This window comes from Penicillium diatomitis (assembly GCF_028827545.1).
Source record: "Penicillium diatomitis strain IBT 30728 chromosome Unknown utg000013l_segment0_segment0, whole genome shotgun sequence".
Classification (NCBI taxonomy): domain Eukaryota; kingdom Fungi; phylum Ascomycota; class Eurotiomycetes; order Eurotiales; family Aspergillaceae; genus Penicillium; species Penicillium diatomitis.
The window spans coordinates 708,045-728,025 of NW_026623185.1; the positions used below are offsets into that span (position 1 = coordinate 708,045).

Here is a 19,981-nt window from a genome sequence, read left to right on the forward strand (position 1 = left end):
ACGAACTTGGTCCTAGTTTCGAAAACCTGTTGAATCTGCCTACCTTCATATATGGAGATAATCGAGGCACCATCTTCCTTACAGAGAGCCACGATATACATCAGCGCACTAAACATGTTGATGTCAAATATCATCATATTCGCGACCAGGTGGCCAGGGGCGCATGCAAATTCGTTCACTGTACAATGGTTTCAGTCCAGTTTTGCAGTGAGATTGCGGACAGAGTTATGATTCAGGTTTGTGTGGCATGTGTGTGATACTGCCGCACACCGCAGTCCTTAGCCTTGATAGAATCTCTCCCCGTAGCAATCTGATACTTCATCCCTCTCGCATTTCGTAGGGCTGCACCCACTGTAGCTGCATTCTATCAACATGTATCGATGATGCGTGGATCTTTTAACAAAGGCTAATTGCCGGCGGAATTTCGAGCCCCGCTGTAAATCGTATGATAACTAATGTTCTCGGACTGTAAATACTGGCTCGATGTTCTAGGTTCAATATCATACTGGTGGTGAATGCAGTGACTGTCTCTTGTGTGGTAACACTGATTCGCGATAGCTAAGAACTCTCTTTTGGGTGGCTGAGCAAGGGCAATCCATATATGCTAGGAAGAACTGGGCGAACTGGCGTCCCACTCTTTCCTCTCCTAAATTTGGGGACAGGGAAACTTTACCTACGGGGAAATCCAAACCTGAAATAGCTATAGGTCCAACGCAGAAACACTAAGGGTGCCCTTGTCTATTTTCACCTGCTCTGTGTCACGAGCCTGCGATTTACTTTTTTTTGTTTTTTTTTTTCCTTTTTGGAAAAGCTCCCAGACAATAGGAAAGAATTTCGACTTATGTAAGACCTTTTGCGCCCTCTGACAATTGGGTAACTACGACGTACAAGCTCATGGTTGACTAATACTCTCGCTCAGAAGCGACAGAAGATTTTTCGGCGAAATCTGAAGCGTTCCCGAGTACATGGCGAATAATGGAGGAGGATCTCAGAATGGAGACATGATGAACCTTGCGCGCAGTTTCTTGACCTGTAAATGGATTTCAAACCAGTCAAATCTACTTTTGATCCCAGTAATATAAGTTGAACTCGTCCTTTGCTTAGGGTTCAGGCAGCTATGCCGCTTCACCCCTGCATATTTTAATGTCACTGCGTAAATACATCTGCATCCACCAGAGTTTTCTCCGCAAAATTTTCGTTGAAACTCGGACGGGACGTAGGTTAATCAAAGCCCGAACTGACTCAGCGGAAATTCGGCTATATGGCGCCAATTGTGACTCAGTTTCACCTCGGGATGTGGCCTCTTTCGCGTTCTGGGCAATCTTGAACTTATGTGAAGAGAAACGAAATATAATCGATGAGAAGAAAGTGACGGTCGGTACCCGCGGGGCGGTCTGCAACCTTGGCCTGGGGCCTTTTCGGGTAATAAAGCAGATCACCAACGCACGACTCCAGTCATTTAGCTCGGAGTTGTATAGTCCAGCACGGGATGTTACGATTCCCCAATGGAACTTCAAAGTGCTTCACTCATTACTATCGCAGTACCTAGAGTCATCTAGTAAGATTTATATGGACCTAATGCGGATGAACATTTGGTCTCGGCTGTGGTGTCAGCTATCGCGGTCAACTACGAGAGACCTCCGCTGGCTATTTCTTATTCTACGACTGTGCTCTCTCATTGGTAAACTCGAAGTCGAGCTTGCCGATTTCTGTGATATACCTGATTGGTTTGGAAAAGAGATAGATTCGCTCAAACGGAACTCATTCCCATATTGGCGGCATCTCCAGGAGTACCAGTATTGGACCAGGAACCAGTATTCATGACCAAGAGCCATATCCGTCCCTGCTTTGTGTAAGGGCTATCAAACTAGAGAGCATACTGTTCCAATCCGCGTGTTGAGATGGACCGACGGGATCAATCAAAGTTGCGGTCAAAACACAGCGGCACCAACAGAACTAGTATCCATCGCAAGTACCGTATATAGATATATCTACCATTTAGCATCGATGTCACAACTCACTCGGAAGCTTCCAGATTTTGAGTTTTATATCTACAAACTCGTTATCATCCAAGTAGAAGTCCCGAACCGGAAGGGTGACCAGTGAATCAGGTTAATTGGACCAGGAAAAAAAAATCTGCAAACATCTTCTCAAAGTCACCTTGAGTTCTTTTTGAAAATGATCTATTGTGTTCTGGAATCTAATTGTGAATGCCCCAGTAGTCTGTTTAGAATTACCGTACCGTATAAAATAGATACAGAGGGCTCGGAGTCGCACATTGAAGTGATTTCAAGAGAAAGTGATAAATTTTCAAATTCAATTGAAAGTTCACTGCCAGGTCCGGTGATATTATTACAAATTACGTGAAATGGGTTTTCCTGCCACCTCTGGAATAAGAATGTCATGACTATAAATAGAGTATCAAACGTATCATGTACAGCTCGTTAGAAATGATCGACAATGATATTTTTCATCGGCTCCCAGTAATCTAACACCCAAGCCGTGTATAGCCGATTCGCCACCGTACGGCTTGAATCAAATAATTTATGATTTAAGCTGGCTTAATATCGAGACGCAGACTTTTTCATCCTCATTGTCCGAAATCTGATAGATTCTTGTCCTAGCCTTCTGCTCGGCCTACTGTCTTGTAAGCTCGCGCGGTTCTTCTGACTCCATAATGGGTGCTTCTCAGCCAATTTTGTTTTTCATGAGTCTGTTAGCTGTCCCAAAAGAAAGTCGGCACATTCTGCAACCTCGGTAAGAAGACTGTCAGTTGACATAGTCGGTGAGCGTCGCATATCAGTTCGACTATAGTACATCGCTTTCGCCCAGATTTGTTGGCCCAATGCGGCATACTGTAGCCATAGCAGATCATCAAAGGTTTGCTGCATCACAGTGTTGGGAGGAAATGCATCCGAAGATTCTCTCATATAATCATACAGTCTTTCGCATGCCTTCTGGGAGTTCTTAAGGCAAAATGTCTCGCCTAAGTTTTGGGGGTAGTTGCTTGCCAGCTCATGACTGGTCAGCCTATTAAAACTCGCTAGCACTTGTAGCACTATAGCTTCCATCATGTAATGTTTTTCTCCGGAGTACAGCTAGTGCCTCCGCTCTTGAGTCTCGTCCGTTATATATACCGAAGGTCAAGGACTTGAGTCAACTATATTTAGCTACAACCATGTGTAACGAATATGGCCTGGCATGTGTCCGGTTCTACGACCATCTTCTTGTAGACCAGCCTAAACCAAGCACCAAGGACGCGTCCCACCATTCCAAGACCAGGACGGCCCTGCCAGTCTACCTGGAGAGCACTGTTACGGGATTTGAATATCAGATGTGTGACGCCTTATAGGGGCGCGCAAATGGCAGTATAATGACTAATTCAGCAATCACCAGATAATATATCCGATACCGCAAACTTCCCTGTTGGAAATCGCGAAGCCCGTAACTTGCCGAGGCGTCTCGACTGTCGACTATGTACAGGCCTATGGAACCATTTGTCAGCCATGCTGAGATGTGAGCTGCTTTCTTTGATAGAGCTTGACGTAGAACATTGACTTTTCCGCGGAAGTCGGCACAGTCCTGAGGGCGTCTATGACTTCATTCCACGTGCAGTTTCATATGTGTACAAACCGGCGTAGACATTATTCTTAGCTCTGATAGCCTTGAGTAAAGTAGATAGTTTATTATTAGTAACAAATTGGATGCACCAGGGTAATTTTACTTGAAATAGTGCGCACTTGCTCTTTTCAATGACCATTGTTTCGGTTTTTCATAATTCACCAGGATGATGCACCTTCCAAGCCCAGGGTGCAGGGAGTTAATCCTCCCAAAGGCTGTGGCAGCCGAAGCTTGGCAACGTAATTTCGGCTCGGGTATTCCCTATGGCGAAGGAAGATACCACGAGCTCTGGATCGAGCCTCTGGATGTCAAAGTCTTGGTCCAGCAGAGACAAGACCGATGCTCGGAAAGTATTGCGACCGGGTTAAGCAATAATCTCTTTGACTTTCGAGTATACGACATACCCGAGGAACAAGGAGAACTTTTGCAGTCAGGGCTTGAAAACATGGATCACATTCTTGCTCCTAGGGAAAGTTACTGGGAGGATAAGCATCTAGTTACTATATCTGAACACATGTGTACAACCTTAGGGAAAATTTTACTTGGTGTCAAGAATCATCCGTCTTTATACAAGGTCGGGTTAGTATGGTCAGTGTTTCAACAGGTTCGTGGTACCAAATATTTCAGTTTATTGAGGAGATTACTAACCTAATTCTCTCCAGGTGCTTCGCGGAGTCCGCGAGTTAATGAAACGTGGGTACCATCATGATCAAATCAATACTAGCAACGTTCTGATAGGGTGGGCCGGCAGGGTGGTCCTTGGTATTCCTTTCCACGCATTCCTTATCTATTGTAGATAACGGCTGATTTACTGACCAGGGGGCATACAACATATCACTCGCAACAAAGATAAAGGGCGTGAGATGATCGAAAGTCTCTGTCAATTGCTCAAAGATTTCGTGCTTGTCACATTGTCTGCAAAAAACTTGAGCCGAGACATGAAGCTTGAAATGCAGGCAATAAAGAAAGGATGCGAGGTCATAGGGGAAAGACTGCGTGGGAAACTAATAGAGTCCGTAGATTCATTGAGCATCATTGACGCAATCGAACAAGTATGTATGCAATCAGTTCGCCTCCTGTTCTTCTTTGACTAATCACACAAATACAGGACGACCTCGTGCGCCAGGCGTCTGAGCCGGCTCTAGGCGCGGCAGTTGAGCCTGTCATCAAAACCATACATAATGGGGTCTCTCAAGGAGCCGGTTTTCCATCATCTTTACTCGAAGCTGGTGCCAGCTCTAGTACTTTCAATATACCAGTTGAGCCATCTGCAACCCAAACAATTTGCAGAGTGCGCTGTAGAAAGTCTTCCTCCCTCAGGCCAGATTGGCGTGTGAAGCGCTTCCGCCTCACAAGTGGCGGCCGTTATAATAGGCAGAACTACTGGCTCCTCACACGCGGGGCTAGTGGCTGAAAGATCGCTACGGGAATGCTTGCATATTAGGTGAGTATGGCTTGGGATGTACTCTGCTGCCTCGAACGCTATAGCTATTCTCTTTGCTCAAATCGTGGTGCCTCAATACCGGGAGCCCATTCTCAGGGCATGTACACATCGAAAAGGCGATCGGGGCCGCTTTCCTATGATATTGTATCGTAAGAGACTGACATCATTTACCGTCCCTACGTAATCTATATTTATTCTTGGTCCTCCGCGTGAGTAGATTCGGATTTACACAGGCAGGAAAAATGGAGACTGAGCTGTAATGAAATCTTCGCATCGCACGATACGATTGATTCCTGTTTGCATGGCATGTGATTCTGCCACTCACCACAGTCCATAGCTTAGGTAGAATCTCTCCTCCTCAGCAATCTCACTCCTTATCCCTCTCACACATCGATACTGCTGCCCCTACCGTAGCCGTATCTCATCAATTCCTCAACGACATGACCATAATTCACCACCATCGCCTAGATATGCCATCAGACCTGTTTCATTTGGGGGCCAAAGTGGCCGTAAATTTGGGTAATATGATTTCAGCAAATACCTATTCGATTTTGTGAGCGAGACACGGCGCATCCGAGATTTACGCTCATATCAGAAATAATAGACAAAGAGTGAAGTCCTTTTCCAGTAGTCACGTGTATATATAGACTATCAATTCTGTCCCAGTCTTATTTTTGTTCCAGTGTCCAGGCCAGGTCAGCGATAGAACTCCGGAAATCTTCGTTTGCAATGGTGAAACTACATCTCGGTCCGAGTGACAATGGCCGCGGGGTGAGTCCCTGAACTTGCTGGGTTATACCGCTAGTGCATTGTTGAGTATTAAATGGAACAATGCTCATGGACAGGACCATTCGCAAGTTGACTTCTCCAAAAACTTCGGAATGACGAAACGCACGGGAACCACTCATATGAATCTGGACTGCCTGACTAAAAGAGATACAGAAACTCTTCAGTACGTGCAGCGTCGAGCCTACCAACTTGATTTCGCCCTGTTCAACGTCTGCGGTATTCACTTTGGCTGGGGCAGTGTTATTGGTATCATACCAATGTAGGTTGATTATTTACCTCTTTCAAAATGTGTTAAAGAGAAAGAGATTAGTCTAACGCCCGGATCTAATACTCATTGAAATTTTCAGAATTGGTGATACTGCGGACGCCATACTCGCGTTACTGCTTGTTTGGAAGTGCGGGGATATCGACGAGGGACTCCCACGCGCACGACGTATGAAGATGGTGATGAATGTGATTTTCGATTTCACCGTTGGCTTGATACCGTTGATCGGCGATTTGGGAGATGCGGCATTCAAATGTAATGCTCGCAATGTGGCCAGCTTAGAGCAATATCTGTGCGAAAGGATTTCGGACCGCCAAGAGAGGTTTCACCTTGATTCTTGCTGAAGAGTTGAGAGGTTAATCAAAAGGTGTAAAAGCCAAGCTCGGTCGTATTACAGCAATGTCAACGTGAACAAAATAAACAAGACCATGAACCTACAACGGTCATGTTCATTTTCGCCTGTGTCACGTCCTCGGTCAAAGGGAGCTGTAGACGGTACATTTTGCGAAATCACAGTTAGTAACCACTTGTAGGTGGTAGGGGGAACGGCTCTCTGCTCATAGTGCCTTTTTTCCTCCCGTTGATACCAAGGTGTTACTACTCACCGTACTTAGCGAACTATATTTAATACTAATTGCGTAAAGAATTCCAGACTGTTATGTGGTACTAATAGTAGACTGGCTCTATCACAGAGCCAAGAGGTCGCAGGGACCGCAGGGTCGCTGCATGGAGGTCGCTGAACGGAAATTTCAAGAACTTACCAGTAATTACTCAAATATCCCAAAAGCAAAAGAGGCCGGAGTCGCTGTTATTTCTCGTTGAATGGATCTGCAAAGTTCGATTTGGAAACATCTCGATATATACTAAATTTATCGTTTTTAGCTATGATTTCGAAATAGCGATCTAAAACAGCGATCTAATAAAGATCTTGTAGCAGGTGTTATCAGGTCGTTGAAGGTGTATGGGAGTTCGTATTTATAATCGGTCTATATATAATTTCGCTATAAGACTATACTAACTAATAAATTATAGTCTCATGGACTTAGTGTAACGGGCCAGAGCCCGGTGGTTAACCATATGCCATGGCTTTCCGGATACCGCCTTAGCAGAAGGGGGTCCGAGCGAGGTTCTAGTGGGTCCTACCCGAGGACGCTCTTAAGGACTGCGACCGACTCCTACCCCTTCTTCCTTCTTTCCTTAAGATTGTTGCAAACAGCATGTTGGCCTAGTACAATTGAATCAATTCTGCTACAGCCCTTCACACTTGGACCTTGCCAAAGCTCGCGAGCACGGGCTTAAATCTCTAAATGTTAGCTCGGAGCCCGCGGGCTCTAAGCTCGCGGTCTTGGGGCTCGCGGGTACGAGCTTAGTAACTCGCGCGCTACGCGTATCCGCGAGCTTTACGATAGGTAATACGAATACCATGTGACCTAAATTCGCGAATATTTCTTTTAAAAAACCTATACTCAATGTAGAATTACTAAGCTTTAAATTAAATTATGATTTTCTATTACCGATCCGATACAGAAGGTATTTGTGAAGGGCTGTAGCAGAATTGATTCAATTGTACTAGGCCAACATGCTGTTTGCAACAATCTTAAGGAAAGAAGGAAGAAGGGGTAGGAGTCGGTCGCAGTCCTTAAGAGCGTCCTCGGGTAGGACCCACTAGAACCTCGCTCGGACCCCCTTCTGCTGAGGCGGTATCCGGAAAGCCATAGCATATGGTTAACCACCGGGCTCTGGCCCGCTACAGTATTGGTATTCTATATATCAAGACTCGCGAATATGAGCTTGAATCTCTGATTTTCGGCTCAGAGCTCGCGAGCTCTAAACCTCTAAGCTCGCGGCTTTAAGGCTCGCGGGCACGAGCCTAAAAGTCTGATCCGCTCGGCTCGTTGGCAAGGTCTACTTGCAAGTTGCAACGATATACATAATTGCGCTACTCTACTATGTATACCGGATCAACCGGACACTGGGCAATATCCGCGGCAGACCGCAACCGCGTATATTAGTGATCTTTTAGTTCTTATTGGTTGGTGTTCCGCCCAGAGACGCTTTCCGTAACACTCTTGCTAATCTATCGTAATTGTCATAAATCGATTTACGAGCTATTTGAGTCACTCGAATAACCCAAGATTTAATATCTGTGTTAAGGCAACTACTTTGGCAAGGTAGTCGGACTTGGTCGTCAGGACTCATGGAAGAGATGGTTCTCAACTGTCTGATTGGTACAGACACTAATTCTTAGGGAACCATATCGGTCCTCTAACGGATGGCTATCTTATAGTCCTCGCTCCTCATACCACAGAGGGATCCATTCTGAAGTTCTGGCTCCCTCACCGGCGATCGTTCGATCGACCGGTCAGCTGGAGCGGGGGACCCCTAACGCCTCAAGCCAGGTTATCACGTGGAATCACCTGAGAGGGTACTTCAACAAAGGGAGTCCCCTTACAATGTGGCTTATGATTGGTGAAATAACATATAATGTATGTAATGGCGTATCTAATTCTGATTCCTGACTATGTAAAGGTGTTACGGAAAGCGTTCTGGGCGGACACTAACCAACAAGACTATAGGACATCACTAATATCCGCGGTTGCGGATATTGCGCAGAGTCTGGTATATGTAGTATATTAGCGCAACTTGGTACTTTGTTCCGCCGCACCGAGCTCAGCCGCACCGTAACAAAAGGCACAAACTGTTATTATTATTATTATGATTATTATTATTATTATTATTATGATGATTATGATTATTATTATGATTTTTAGTATTCTTATTATTATTTCCCATTATGTCTGTTTTCTTTGAATAGATGTTTCCAGGTCTATAACGCATTGTCATTGACTGAGTGAGCGATACAGTCGTGTCAAAACGCGCCGAGAGGCTCAAAGCATTCAACCTTCCAACTTCAACCACCCACCAATGCCACCATGCCTCCAAATCGACAGGTAAATTGCTCAAATTTGGTGGAGCAAGATGATAGGCTTCTTCTCTCAGCTAGAGCCTAGCAAGAGGGCCAGATCTCATAAATTCGCGCAGCTGCAAGGTGCTATCAAGTCTCGCTTCATCGCAAGCGGCATGCCGTCTTAGGCAAGCGCTGTAAGGGTAGGCCAGCCGCCTGCGCTCGTTGATTTACGCCTAGATTCGTTTAAATGACTGAAAATAAGGATCCAGGAGAGTGCGCTTCTAGAATAGGCTCTTCCTCTTGAGTCTTGACTCTCGTCGTACTGCCCCTAGGCTTGAATCTTGATCAGTTGCGCGATATAGCGAACCTACTGCTTACGGCGCGTGGCCGGTCTACCCTTAAGGCGCTAGCCAAAGATACCATATGTATATGTCAGATATGGTTAAAACAGCCTTAAGAAGTGTAAGGATTACGCCTCTAGACCCTAGCCATGTCTTAGAATTCTTGTGATGTCTTGCAGGATAAGAGTCATTCGATCAGTTTTGTAATTCAAAGTATCTGGAGCCGTATGAAGCTCCAATTACTTGTGATGGCCACTTTGCAAACGATCCCAGCCTCATTAACTAATAGCGTGCTCTGCCTACTTGAGCGCACAAAGTGGCTACTTATGAAATACGTCTGGTTCGATTACGCCCAGGCCGGTAAAGCTGAGAGCCTGAGACCCTGATGAAAACGCTTAGCTAAGGGCCCATCATCAAGGGAGTGCAGGCATAAGGATGCATCATGTCGGGGTCGAAAAATGCTGATATACATAGAATGATAGAAAGAAGTGTTCGTTCGTAATGATGAGGGCGCATTCAAGTTGAATGTCTTCAAATTGTTGAAGTGGGTAAGGTTGGGCTAGATTGGATTCGTAGTCTCGTAGTCATAGGCGAGCTTGACTTAATTATTGATATCATAGGATCCTTGGTGAATACCAGATTTTAAAGAACTATTGTAAAGGGAGGCTTAGTATGTATGCTTCAATCGAAATGTATCTCGCGAGTCGCGTACACTGGAATAGAATACTCCAACTAATGATGTACAGCACCACTAGTAGCGCCATTCGTATCTTTACCACAGGGTGTTCTCCAAACAGAGGCGGGGGTAGTCAAACACATCTAGTTCACGCCTCGAGGTGCAGACGAACAGTTTCCAATGGCTCAGTAAGCTCGGACAAAGGGTCCTTGGGAGTTACGGTCTACCTGTGCTAATTTCTCTTTCCCGTCAACTCAATGGCGCCTGGGGAAATCCCCGACGACTCGTTCCCTGGCATTGGCGATACTGGTGATAAGCAAGGCCAAGACTGGCTGTGGCCATTCAAGCGAGGCGTAAAGGTCAACCAGCTGCCCGAACCCCCAAATTTGGTATCAATGTTGTTGGCCGGGTGAGAACTCGAAGGTGACAACTTAGTCATCATCAGTTTCAGGATGCGCTGGTTCTCTCTCAATGCCTCTTGTGCTTGATCTGCCCGCGGCGCACACTGGGAATGCTCGGCCCGGGACTGCACAAGCTGAATATTTAATTCCTGGATTTTCTGATCGGATTCTTGGAGTCGCCGCTCCAATTCTTCGACTTTTTTCATGTCATATTGTCTCCTTTCCTTCTGCGTTTTGCGGTGTTTTCTCTGCGCCTCTCTCTGTGATGATAATTTCTGCGATCAACAAACGACGATTAGCACATATGATCACTGGACTCTTGTCATTCCCTCATTTACCTTCATATGTTTAATGTTATCGCGCGCTTCGTTGTTGGTATCATGGCTGGCTACCATCATGATTCGAAATTGCTTTCAGGCTCTGAATCGTAAATGTTGTGGACTAATTCGAAAATTTGACCAGTTCGGGGGTTTTCTGGGCGCGATGACCGTCTTTTCAAGTCACGAAATATATTTGTGACTAGTACAGGTCTATCATTAGGTTTTAGCGGGCGGATCCGATGAGGTATCCGGGGTCGTCGTTCAAGGGCGCGAAAAATCACATTTTATCTAATTATTTTACTTAATTCTCATATTTGTACATGGATGATTTCCTCGACGCGGCTAGTGAGCGCCCCGGGTCATGCGCATCCTAACACACACTAAAATAGTATTCTTCCAACTACTTTCCGGTGGAAACATAATATTACTAGAAAGAAGTTAGGCACGAAGCAAAGTATAAGAATGCCATTTCTCACTCTACACATTAGTGTTCCGCTGACAAAAAAATACCTGGTCCCTGATGCGATCATGGAGCCTATGCGGATATGCGAACACTGCGAGAAACGGGTCAGGTATACCAAACAGGAAGAAAGCACCCGACCAGAGCGTCTTAAGTGGAAATGGCATATTGTGAATTACCTTCCTCCAACCGGGATTAGTATAAGGTTTTCAAACTCTGCGGTACCTCCTACCCTCGATTGGACAAAACTAATGTAAGGAAAGCTTCCTACTTTTCCCACCGGCCCTAGATCGCCTATCAATCGCAGGCCCTTCACGAGAAAATATTATCGCACTTGTGATCGCCTTTACACTGACTGCTGTTGGATTTCTGCCAATAATATTTGTGCCATTTGCCGAAACAAGCAAGCATATCTCAGTAGTCTGCAATAGGTATTATTGACACTGATACACTCGGTTCTGGCCGTGATTAACGTTGTTCGATAGAATTTGTTTAGGTGCAGACATCCTCGGAATCTTGAATATTGGACTGCACCTGGTATACGGGATGCAGAGAAGCATGTTCATCACGGCAGCACTTGTGATTGCAGGATGGCAGGCCTTCTGTTTTCTCCTAGCAGACTTTCTTCTTTCGCGATCGGCTGGCTCGAACAAGACAATGTTCACCCTACTCCAGCGTTCGAATACCGTGACGAAGCAACTTCAACACTTGAGGGTTCAGGACATGTCGCCGGATCACGGTTCGGTGCCCAGGAATACGGATCCGCTACAGAATGTAGTCTGGGCCTGAAAGTGGCGGTGAATATCCATTCTTGATGAGATACGGCTACGGTAGGGGCAGCAGTATCGATGTGTGAGAGGGATGAGGAGTGAGATTATTGAGGGGGAAGAGATTCTACCTAATCTATGGACTGTGTTGAGCGGCAGAATCACATGCCATGCAAACAATTCTCATTGCTGTAATTGTTATATGGCAGTCAACATTGCAAGGCTAGTCCTGTGATCCCGCTTTCTTGACAAAATACCTTGAAACGACCCTTGTATCTCTTCTCGGATTCAAACGTCGACGATGCTAAAATCCTGAAAGAATGTACCACCTCGAGACAGCCTCCCAAAGTTCCGAGCTCTTGCTCAGAGATCTCTAGACCAACGTCAGAACCTAGAGAATGGGGTGTGCGAGGGTCATGATGAAGATCGGCCTCATGTGACTCCCGCTCTAGTTGTTTTGTACATCACCGGCATCTACATGGAAAAGAAAGGTCGTGCGAAGAAAACTCGCCCTATACTACGGTACAACCAAATGACACGACGTTTATATTGAGAAGAAAACGGGCTTATCAATTTTGCCTACATAGAAGCGGGTCTCTTCAGCTACAACCTTGTACATTAGTATGGTACCCGCTTCACAGAAAAACGTCTGGAAAGAGGAGTCACGCTAGCGACCTAGACCTTCGTGTAAAGCTTAGAGGGAGGAAGAACCCGTAAAACCAGTATTAAAGTAGGTGAAAAGGGAAATGATACGTAGGAGTAAAAGGAGATGAAAAGAAGAAAAATCACTAGAAGGTGACCGGTGCAAAACCTTTCGTCTTTCACTTAACTACTACCCCTGAGTGAAAAGTAGCAATTTCTGCCAACAAATTGCTCAAGTAGCCGACCCGGAGGATTGCCTTGATTTCGATAAAAATTAGAATGATCATTCTGAATACCTCCAGCTCTTGACTTTGTCTAGGCCGGGGTATGTCAATCGAGAAAGAGGACTATGAATAGAACCCTCTTTCGGCGGCAATACTTTTTTGAAGGATGTGATTCAAGACAAGAGAAGATGAATTTTCTGCTTCATTGACAGCGACCTAAACGTCCACGTACTCAGTACACGCTAGCCTTACACTATGGCCCTGATATATGTCGCCGAGTGGAAGGAATATCTAGGCTTACACTTTGTGAAATGTAATGATATACAGCCAGACTCCGAAAAAGTCACAATAGCCCTTTCCAAAAATGAGAAGAGGTGGAGGAAACGGATCATGAAATCTTTTGATAACTCAGAATTCATTGAGAATGCTCTGATGATAATGGTATCTCAAAGGGACTACGAAAAAACGCAATGTTGCAACCGACAACTCCACAGAAATTCAGAACCACAACGGCTTGAATTTCCAGGGTTCGAATGACCTGTTTGGACGGATTACGACGTATATAGGCGATCCTCAACTGTAATGTCTTGAGTAAATTCTGTGGGTTTAAATATGCGCATCTTTTTCTTGATAGTGAGTCCTGCGCCGTGTAGATTCTTTTCAGCAGCTAAGCTATCTGAGATGAAAAAATATGAGTAGACGAAAAAGATTATCTTACTTGGGGGGTTTCTCACTATAAGCCTCCAAAAGTGTCTCAACTACGCTTTTATCTTCAACATAGGGGTGACCTTACCACAAGAGGCAAGACGAAAAAGCCAAAATGTTTGATCCGCATCAGTGAATCAAAAGGTCAGACGGTCTTGAGAAATTGTGACAGAATTGGCCCTATATACGAAAGATTTCAACAGGAACTCCCTAAAAATCTGTGTGGAACATTGGAAAGCCAAGCAAAAAAACCTATGCGACAAAATGCGAGCTGGTGAGTACCCTCAAGCTTTTAACATTGTCCATCACCCTGACTGCACGAATCGGTTGGGTTGAAATATCCTAGTCAATCAAAAGATACTGGGGTGTTTACATTCTTAACTTCTGGGGAGGGAGCGAATTCATCAAATTCTGGGAGATAGGTCTTTCCTGCTAGATGATGTTCCTCCGAGATGATAGATAGAGTTCAGACCTGTATGTCCTCGGTTTCACAACGCCATGCAGATGAAATCAAGGCGCTCTTTTCTTCCCAGTATACGTTTGAAGGACTACGGGAAGGTTGTCAAGAGGAACTCGAGGCTGCGATTTTGGAATCCAAATGCATGATCCCATCAATGCAACTATTTACGGTTTGATGGTTAGGCCTGCTATACTGCCTGGGCTACGCCCTCACCACCCGGGACCACCAACCTCAGTAGTCTGGCTTAACTTCCTTCTTCCTCCTTTCCTCTTCTTCTAGTAAACGTCGAGTGTTTTCACCTTTCAAGTCTTTCCTTGTAGGATCCTGCAGCCAAATATTTACAGTGTATGCCAGAATTCTATCCAAAGTCTTGATAACACTGAAAGATATACTGGGGCTCAACGAGGGAGTCTATGGGCACAGACAGACAAGGATACGGAACACCGGCTAAGCAGACTGGACCCTGAGGAAATTAAATACATAGCCGAGCAACAGCATGGATACCTACGCGATACAGAAAACAGAAGGCTGGAGAACAATAACCGCTCAGTTCCAGCTACGCCAAGATCTCAGCTGTCGAGAATGGTGGTTGTTTATGATGAATCAACTCAACAACGCAAACCTGCCATCATTGCCAAACCACCTGGCCAGCATGGCAAAGCGCCTCGGTTTTCGTTCAGATTGGATAGCCAAGCGTGGTCGCGAAGAAATCGACCTTCTTCCCCGCGACCGTCAAGCTTTCCCAAGAGATCTGTGCACTGGCTGGAAGTTTCACAACAATATTACACGGGATGACTGTTTAGGTCAGATAGGCAGTGGCTGGTTGGAGAAAACGGAGACCGAGCGGCAGCACCTTTTTTCCGACATTGCCGAGACCATTGGCACGGACTTGAGTCAAAGGTTTGATCAGTTCGGTAGTTGCAATAGGCTTGTAGAGCTTGCGTGTATGTATCGAGCTTTCTTCGGCGATCCCTTCTGCGCTTTACAGTACGCTAAAGTCCCGCGCGGAGAAGCCGCAGGGAGTCGACTGACGCATACCTCCGCAAGTGAGCTCGACATCGCACTATGAAAATTAGAATCTCATCATCAAAACAAGTCACCTCAACTTAACAGCTCGCTCAATACGCAAACTAATCCCACTCGCGAGAGAGAAGCGGTGGAAATTTGGTCCCCCATTGCGGTAATAGTCAGGGTGACAACCAGATGGATGTCTATAATAGAATACTCCGCGGATGAGATTCCTGAAACCGAGACTCTACAGATTCCGAGATCTTCGACAGACATACCTAGCAATTACGTGTAGCCAGAGATCATAATAGGGCGGTATGACCCTTCGTATCCAGACGAAGTCCCTGTTTATGAAATGGTCCAGGATTCATCCTCAGGACAAGAACTTATGATATAATTCCAGATCCGGTAACCCCTTGTTCGAATTAGGTCCTCTTATGCAGGATAGTACAGCACTTTTGTACAACGAGACTTCGCATTTTGATGCGACTACTGATTTGTTTGTACTAGACCCAAGATCCGCGCCAGAACCGTTAGCCTCCACGAAGACGCATAACAACAGTCGTCAGCCCCGAAACCAAGCGAGTAACTGGAAATCACCCTATATGGAAAAAGAAAATGAAAGCGATGCAAAGTAGGTCAATTGTCCCTGGATGTTTGCCATTCATCAAGTCTGATACATCCTAAAATTGCTCCTGGCAGTGATATGCCGCGCTTTCGAGGGCGCGATACTGCACAGGTTTCCAGAGAAAGCGTGGATGGACACGAGCCACAATGGCATCATGAGGGTTTCAAAGTCGGCCAACACAACGCTATCGATGATGAAAAAGTGGACGAGCTTTCCACAATTGAGCTCGGCGGAGATTTGCCCAGGCATTCCGGTCCAAGTGAACTGGAACCTACTGTCCAGACCGACCCTCAAATCAATATGAAGTTATCGAGGTCCTCGCAGCGAGGCCGCGACCTCTGCTCCCTAGTACATTATAAGACACGGATACTGTGGGTCGATCAATGATTTTTAATATATACCCCAACCCCCCATTGCCAAACCCCTATGTTTTCTAGCGCCATTTGATTGAATGATCGAGTAAGACCTATAGAGTGTATGGGCCCAATATCTTACGTTGAAAGGCGGAATATTACCGATAGTGTGATTCGAAGGCTTTCGATCTTGACATTGTTTTTTGATCGACATGTAGGGATCTGAATCATCAGATCACTATTTAGCCTAGCAGTACTTCCTGTATATTGATTAGACCAAGTTAAAATTGGCTTTCGTTCATCGCTATGTTCTGGCTCTCCGCCACGAGCTTAGCATAATCAGCATGCGCTTTCACGTCAGATTCGTGTCTTGTATCATAACGTGTTGAACCGTAGTAATCATCTGTATGGCTTTAGGTTCATTCCTGAGGACATCTGTAGGTGGCTGAGATAGCCATTCATGTAATTCAGCGCTTTGGTCAAGTATCCATAGGGGGCCACATAGGTAATAGTTGATGCTTACAGTCAGACACGTAAAGAACTATGATATGGGCACAAGTTACCGCTTGATATGATGCGATCTGCCACAGGCAACCTAGCTGTATGGACGAGACTTTGCGAACGGTAATGATCCGAAAGATTGAATTTACTCTTCTAGTATATCCGTCAAGCAAGTTGCCAGTGCTATACGGACTTTCCTTTAGTCCGAGAAGTGGCATGTTTGATGGGGGCTCTTCACAAACGAATATACGTCGCGTCAACATCTCGAGATTGGTACATTGAGAAGGTATCACGAGCGTGATTCTAGTTCCAGGACGCATGAAAGCCCGATCATTGTCGCAGTGTCCAGGCGGGATGTCAAGTGTGCAGAGGCTTTCATTTTCTCCGGGGACCAATAAGTAGGGTCGTAACTTATGAAACAGACTAGGGCACGGTAACACACGGGCTTGAATTGAGGTGTCGGTGGCTAGGTACATGAAATAAAATCAAGGTGGTTAGCCTCTTGAATAATTCCCCAGGCTAACCATGTTCGTGCCTTTCAGGACCGCCGCTTTCATCAATTTAGGAATCCAATTTGAGGTGTATTCACTGTCAGTGAATTCCATTATGTCGTTGACCTTGCGACCGGTATCGTCGAGGCTGAGAATCCAGATGTATTCGTTCGAGTAGTTGCCAAAGTCCGTGTCACTTGTGGATCGTAAGTATAATGTAACCTTTCGCTGTGTGGCATCAATGATCGGTAGGTGACCTTCCTGAAGGTGAAGCTGAAAGTTCCGCATGACAGGCATCAGACTTTTCACCCAGGCGCAGTACTCAGCATTGGTCATGGGGCCTGAGCTCAATGAGCCGGACCTGATCCGATGCAGACAATTCTTTGCTCGATGGGCTATGATAGCCTCCGGTACCGATCCCTGGAAGGATCCAATAAAAGCAAGTGCGGTGTCTCCACATTGTTCGTAAAGTGTAGGCATTGTGTGAAAGACTAGTTCATGCGAGATAAACGTCAGCGCAAGGAGTCGCGAGAGCAGAGATACGATGCTAAATACCTACGGCTCGGAATTTGATCGCGAATTGTTGCGCTATGATGACTTTGCTCATGTGTAATTTAGTCGTAATGAGTTCGGGCGTCGGCCAGCTAATCGAGAAACAAGGGTCAACGGCTAGGTTGACTTACCGTGGTTCGAGAACAATCCTTTATGTTCATTTCAGGGGACAGGGCGCTGAAGCACGGAATGACCGAAGCTGTTCGCTCAATTGATTAAAGAGCTTTTAGTCTCTGTTTGTGTCTAATGAATAGTTAATAGAGAGCCCCGAGACGGAGGTTATATCTTCTCTCTCTCCGGAAGAGATAGGTAGAAGTACCATCTCGAGAGCAATGATTGTTTCGCGGTATCTGGAGGCAGTTGTTTGAGATACTCTGAGACAATTTCTCAATGTCAAGAGTGCGATTCCTCAACGCGGCCTCTCGGTATTAATCTATCCATCTGCTGTGCCGCTATTAAACATATCTATGACGTACTATCAGATCCAAGTCTGGCCACTTCAACTCTCGGACAAAAGCTATCTCATCGGTTCCTTTCTTCCTAACTAGTTACGCGCTTTTAAGCTCTCACGACGAAGTGCTTATCTCTAGAGGAAACTGAGGGCTTTTAAAACCGCCCTCTCAAAAACAGATGACCTTATCTCAAAATTACCATGTATTTCAAGCATAACTATGCCCCGAGAAATAAAAATCCACAACGAACAACGCCGTGAATTTGGAGTGTCTCGATGCAAAGTCAGGCCGTGCCTTTTGTCATTCGGGACCCACAGGCACTACTCTCAGTGAGCTCGGCCGATGCGCTAGGGACGGAGTCGCAAAATGATCTCCCATCTAAATTGTGGAGGACTATCTTGTGTTTCATGAAATTTGTATCGATGATTGATCTATTACGTGATGTGTGGAAGATGCGTGGTGGGTTTGCCCTTTCACAAGATGAGAAAATCTCAGTTTCGAGGGCTCCCATCGCTGCTTGTCTGAGATCAAAGCCTTCGGCACTCGGGCGCTTAACATAGCCGCTCTGGTTTTGTAGTCGGGTTATTTATCAAGTCAAGTTCCTGGAATTATGTAGCGTGTTGTTTATACGATATGGCTTCAAGCGTGAGCCTGTAATAAGGCTGGGTCCTACCTCGTCTGGGGACGACATCTTCATATTGGGGCCTTGTGTAACTGCTAAGTAATTGAACCATGCTCTCGTCTTGGGCCTGAATAGCCTCCATCAGTGGTGACCAACCATAACGGTCGACGCGCGTAGGATCAGCCCCTTTCTCCAGAAGTAACCAAGTCAGATCTCTATTCGTTCTTCTGATTGCCCATATGAGGGCAGATCGGTCCTTAACGCCCCTGCGTTCAACGGCTGCCCCTTTCTGTATCAAGAGGAAGGCTATACGCTCATGTTCATGAGCGACCGCCCGGGCAATAGGTGTTCAGCCTAGGCGATCCGTCACATTCGGATCGGCACCGTGACACAACAACATCTCTGTCATCTCAAGATGTCCCATCATCACAGCCCACATCAAGGGGGTCCGGTTCGATCAATCAACAGCATCTGGGCTCGCACCCCAGGAAATGAGCATTTGCGCGATGGGAATGCACTCCGTGAGCGCTGCCCATATCAGCGGCCGCCGCTGCTGCCGGTCAGCTTGGCGTGGATTGGCTCCTCGACGAAGCAACATGCTGACGTATCTCTCCTTTCTGCGCTTGGTGGCCCAACATAACAGGGGCTCACTGAAAGCCTCCTCAAACTTCTCATTCTGGGACTTACGTGTGAGCAGGTCCGAAATTCCTGGACTATGCCTCTTTGCTTGTGACCACAGCGATTCTAGATCTGCACCGAAAATATCCTTGCACTCTGCATTGGCATCGAGTAAATGTTTTATTAGAGAATAATTGCCATGCAGGACTGCCCAGTACAGAACTGTCTGTCCTGCGGCATTCTGGTCATTTACGTCAACTCCAGCGTGAAGAAATGCAACAACCACCGCGAAGTGATTATTCTGAGCGGCCAAGATTGATGGCGTGTTCCCTAAAGCTCCTTTTGAACGGATAGTCTCTTTACTATATGGTCGAGCGAGCAAGAGACTCAAGGTAGCTATATGCCCCTTTTCCGCGATTATGCTGAATATGGTATTCCCTGCCCTATCGTAAACGTCGAGATCGACCTGGGGATGATTTTCTATGAAAACCAGAGCATCATGCTCTTCATCCTGTTTCAGAAAATGAATCAATTCATACCCCAGCCGTGTAAGTGCGAAAAGCGTGTGGAAGTATCTGCACACAGCACTCAATTTAAATATGGTCAAGGGGTCTAAGTATTGTGAGATGTCTAGCCATATCTCTGCCAGCCCTGGTGGATAATACATGATGTTGTGGGAACCCCGTCTGAGTAAACGTGAATCGACGACTGAGGCTTCACGAGACCGGATCTT

The 19,981-nt window shown here is 45.9% G+C and overlaps 4 protein-coding genes across 4 annotated transcripts; 2 read left to right on the forward strand and 2 right to left on the reverse strand.

The window, feature by feature from the left end:
- Positions 1-5,946: 5,946 nt before the first annotated feature.
- N7539_008611 (DUF4112 domain-containing protein) lies at positions 5,947-6,463 on the forward strand (the record flags this gene model as incomplete). The annotated part of the gene is made up of 2 exons (XM_056938206.1): positions 5,947-6,113; positions 6,202-6,463. The coding sequence occupies 2 exons, from the start codon at positions 5,947-5,949 to the stop codon at positions 6,461-6,463; spliced, it is 429 nt and encodes a 142-aa protein (XP_056786588.1).
- A 3,813-nt stretch (positions 6,464-10,276) lies between these two features.
- N7539_008612 (uncharacterized protein) lies at positions 10,277-10,843 on the reverse strand (the record flags this gene model as incomplete). The annotated part of the gene is made up of 2 exons (XM_056938207.1): positions 10,277-10,705; positions 10,784-10,843. The coding sequence occupies 2 exons, from the start codon at positions 10,841-10,843 to the stop codon at positions 10,277-10,279; spliced, it is 489 nt and encodes a 162-aa protein (XP_056786589.1).
- Positions 10,844-14,675: 3,832 nt separating this feature from the next.
- N7539_008613 (uncharacterized protein) lies at positions 14,676-15,054 on the forward strand (the record flags this gene model as incomplete). Its single annotated transcript, XM_056938208.1, has 2 exons — positions 14,676-14,923; positions 15,012-15,054. 2 exons carry the CDS (start codon positions 14,676-14,678, stop codon positions 15,052-15,054), a joined length of 291 nt encoding a protein of 96 aa, XP_056786590.1.
- Positions 15,055-17,007: 1,953 nt separating this feature from the next.
- On the reverse strand, positions 17,008-17,484 carry N7539_008614 (uncharacterized protein; the record flags this gene model as incomplete). The annotated part of the gene is made up of 1 exon (XM_056938209.1): positions 17,008-17,484. The coding sequence occupies one exon, from the start codon at positions 17,482-17,484 to the stop codon at positions 17,008-17,010; it is 477 nt and encodes a 158-aa protein (XP_056786591.1).
- Positions 17,485-19,981: the final 2,497 nt, after the last annotated feature.